Source organism: Limulus polyphemus, unplaced genomic scaffold (assembly GCF_000517525.1).
Source record: "Limulus polyphemus unplaced genomic scaffold, Limulus_polyphemus-2.1.2 Scaffold4772, whole genome shotgun sequence".
Taxonomy (NCBI): domain Eukaryota; kingdom Metazoa; phylum Arthropoda; class Merostomata; order Xiphosura; family Limulidae; genus Limulus; species Limulus polyphemus.
Window position 1 is genome coordinate 72,059 of NW_013670382.1, and position 3,694 is coordinate 75,752.

Consider the following 3,694-nt stretch of genomic DNA (forward strand, 5'->3'; position numbering starts at 1 on the left):
CTATACTAATTGATATAACATAAACAAAAAGTAGTTTAATTAAATTTTGAAAATAACTCGCTAAAAGACCGTGACATGCGCAGTTAGACCCGCCCATTGTGAAAGGGTTAAGAAAGAAATTTTCAAAACTTTCATAAATGACTCTACTTGGAACCATAAAACAGAATTAATGCGTGGATGACCTGTTGATGATTAACACCTTTTTACTCACTTTCCATCAATAAAATCTGGATTTTGTTTGATCACACTCCATGTGCTCTCTTCCCGACAGAGAGCATTGTGCTTAGTGGGGGCTTCAACATTATGTTGGTATTTTCCTGTTCCATCACAGAAATGAGCAACCTAATGGCAGATACAAAAAAAAAGGGAAATTAGAAAATCAAGTGGGTTAAACTCTGGTTTCTCCAAGACTGTTAAGATAGGAAACTTGAAACTATTTGTCACTGTACAAAGAAAAAAAAACACCATGACTATTGTAAAGTAAAATGTTGTAAGTGTGCTATTGTTCAAACAAGGGATATTTCAGGAACAAAGCAAAATTGATAAATTATGTGTAACTGAAATCAAAATCAGAAAATTAAAAATTATGAAATGAATCCTAACCTTTGGTAGAAAATGCTGAGACATAAGTGATGATAAAATACCATCATTTTCAGTTCCTTGTTGTTTGGTAATAAAAAAACAATTGTTGTTTTTCGGGGGCTTTCCAGTGTTGATGTCAAAGATTGGTTCACACTCACTATCAGCTTGATTTCTATAGATATATATATATATATAATAAGCCACACAGTAAAATGTCCACTTTAGATACTACACTATTTTTGTCTAATTACTTAATCCTACATATGTACTTTACTTAAGAAAACTGGGAGAAAAAAGTCACATCCTAGGACCTGGGCTTGAATTCAGGAGCCCCAATTCGCGTTAGTGATTTCAGACTGATATTCTAACAACAGATACACCAAGTCTGAAGCCTCAGCTAGTTCATTATGGTGTTTTGTGCAATGACTCATGTAGAGAAATAACTATAATCAGAGATTTACATGAAGTTGCATGAACTTAATACAAAAAGTCTATAAAGTTGTATTTTATTTTTTTTTATGAAGGAAGAGCATAAGTTAGGCCTTCATGTTTGAAAATTGCACAAGGGCTGTAAACAGCCACCCACCAAACAGTATGCAGGATCTCATGACCCACAGAAAGTAGTTCAAAAAATGCAATTCAGGTCCTGATCAAATTTGCTAAAACTTTTCTTGCTAGTCTGAATTTGCTAATAATTAATATCAAATTTTGTAATTTATACTTTCAAACATTGATTTGGTTTTTCAGTTACAAATATATGATATTTATAAACAACAATGTAGTTTGAATTTTAATATTTACCTAATCTGAAAATGTATTTTTGATAGATACCTCTACACACAGAAATACTATTTTCCTTGCACATCTGCTCATGAGATTTGCCACTAGCCTTGAGCTAATTCCTACCTAAATTCAAGTTTATCATGAACTGCTCTGGTGCATGATGACATCATCATGTGACAATATCCCTCCACCAATAGGAGGGGTACACAATTTCAGTGCACAATAACCTCCCCCTATGCACTTGTACTAGTGACAAATTCATTCTCAGATGAGGCAAAAAAGGTAGGTGCACCAGAAGTGGGGAGGTTGCGTGGGAGGTGAGTATCTATCAAAAATACATTTTCATATGAGGAAAAATGTTAACTTCCGAGATGATAATTCATATGTTGATTATTTACACCTGATACATTATTTTTTGAGGTCTTTCTTTTATTAGCTCCCAGCCTTTTTCTGTTTCTTGTGGGCCTAATATTGAAAGGACAGTTCAAGTAAAGTAGTACAGAGAAATCCAGCTCTTATATGAAAGTGTGTGATATTCCTGTTGGTGGGGGGTTGTCGCATGCTAAATAAGCAGCTCGAAGTTAGGGGGTATAAAGATTAGTATCGTAAGCAAGAAAATTTCTATTCCAATGCATTAGAGGACAGTGGAAGATCGAGGAAAGCTACTGTGTGAGGAGAAGTAAGTATCTGTTGGAAACATATTTTCAGTGTAATAAAATTATAACTTCTGTTTGCAGATATCTTATGTGAGGTTCTCCACCTTGTAATACTGAGGACGGTACATGGAACCTCGTCTGTACTGTTGGGGTTCGAGTTGATACCTAGCAATGTCTCGTTGAATGCCATCATCTTCATAATTCCATGAACTGGCTGTTGGCTTTCCTTTTTTTCTGTGTGGGTTCAGTGACCCACCAGTGTCCGTTTTTTCTTTATACTACTTGTGATTCATATCCTACTGGAGTTGGTTTGTTTCTAGTCACATTTGTACAGTTGAGGATGGAGTGGGACTCGAAAACCAGTATGTATAGTGTACAAGGGTCAGGGAAAGCAGACTGTTAGTATTACATACACCAACCCCTCCCGTGAGTAAACAGAGTGCCATTCTGCAGGCAACTGGAATTACGATGAGGAAGTATGCAAACGTGAGAAACTGGGACTGGACAAAAGCCAGACAGGAAGCTAGAGGATGTGAAGTGCAGGATACAAAACCAGTGACTGGGATTGATGACGAAGGTCAGTGAATAATGGAAGTGGGACGGGAGGGAACATCTGTAGTAAATGAGGAAACCACAGTTGAGCAGGCCAGTAAGAAGCAATCAGAAGGACTTTGCATGAAGTAGTATTGATGAAAGAGACTACCTGATCAAATAATTGGATAGGAGGATAAACATAAAGAAACTTGTTTAATTAATCCTGGCTGAAGAAATCTATAGCCAAAGCCTGAGGATGGGGGAACTGAGGGTCAAAACAAAGGCAACTGGTGACTGAGGGTGGTGGCAAATGCATCAATATGAAGAATACCCCACTGTCATAACAATATGAAAATGTGTCCATATTTCTATTGTTATCAAAGAACACAGACCATTTCTGGTGGGACAGTGAGGAATAATATTCTACATATTCTACATATTTCACTAAAATCTAGTCATTTTTGAGTGAGTTATTGAGAAAAAACAGAGAAAAATCTGTCCTCACGTTAACAGATAGAAATTTTTTTTGTTTTTTTGTGACCTTGACCTTTGACCCTCAAAAAACTAATCACTTCTAGGTTTGGTTATAGTCCAAATGTATACCAATTTTCATCCAAATTCATTCAGCAATTTGTTTTTCTTTGGTGGGGGAGGTAATAAAACAGAAAATTTTAAACTTGCCATCTTAAATGATCCAGAAAGGAATTTTTTAAAAAATGGATGTAAGTTATCAATTAATTATATTTTCTTAGGTATTTCACTCAGCAACACAGGAAACTTATACTGAACTACTTAAAAATGATGCACTGAAATTCATTGCTTGTCTTACTATGATGTTTTATTACATCTATTTCTCTAAGAGATGATGCTTTACTAGTTTTATCATGACTACAACAAAAATTCAAAAACACAGTTCATCTAAGTAATAAAAACCATAGATACAAAAGTGCTTATTAATTAAAAAAATACATATATTTACAGCTACAGTTTGTAATGCATAAAAATATGCTAATAGTAAAGTCATATTACATAAATGTACTCATGGAATAATTGAAATTCAGAAACATATTTACATAAAACCAGAATTGAAGGAAACAGTAAATTTTGGGCCAAATCTAATTTTATTCCAAAATATTAAC

General features: G+C 34.7%; 1 protein-coding gene across 1 annotated transcript in view; it reads right to left on the reverse strand.

Annotated features, from left to right (window-relative positions):
* LOC111088929 (calcium-activated chloride channel regulator 4A-like) overlaps positions 1 to 777 on the reverse strand; it is an 8,979-nt gene extending 8,202 nt beyond the window's left edge. The window contains exons 1-2 of the mRNA XM_022400276.1: positions 604 to 777; positions 212 to 342 (exon numbers count right to left, since the gene is read on the reverse strand). Coding sequence (XP_022255984.1) covers positions 212 to 342; positions 604 to 627 — 155 coding nt within the window. The 5' untranslated portion in view covers positions 628 to 777. The remainder of the gene's footprint in view (positions 1 to 211; positions 343 to 603) is intronic.
* Between the last annotated feature and the right edge of the window lie 2,917 nt (positions 778 to 3,694).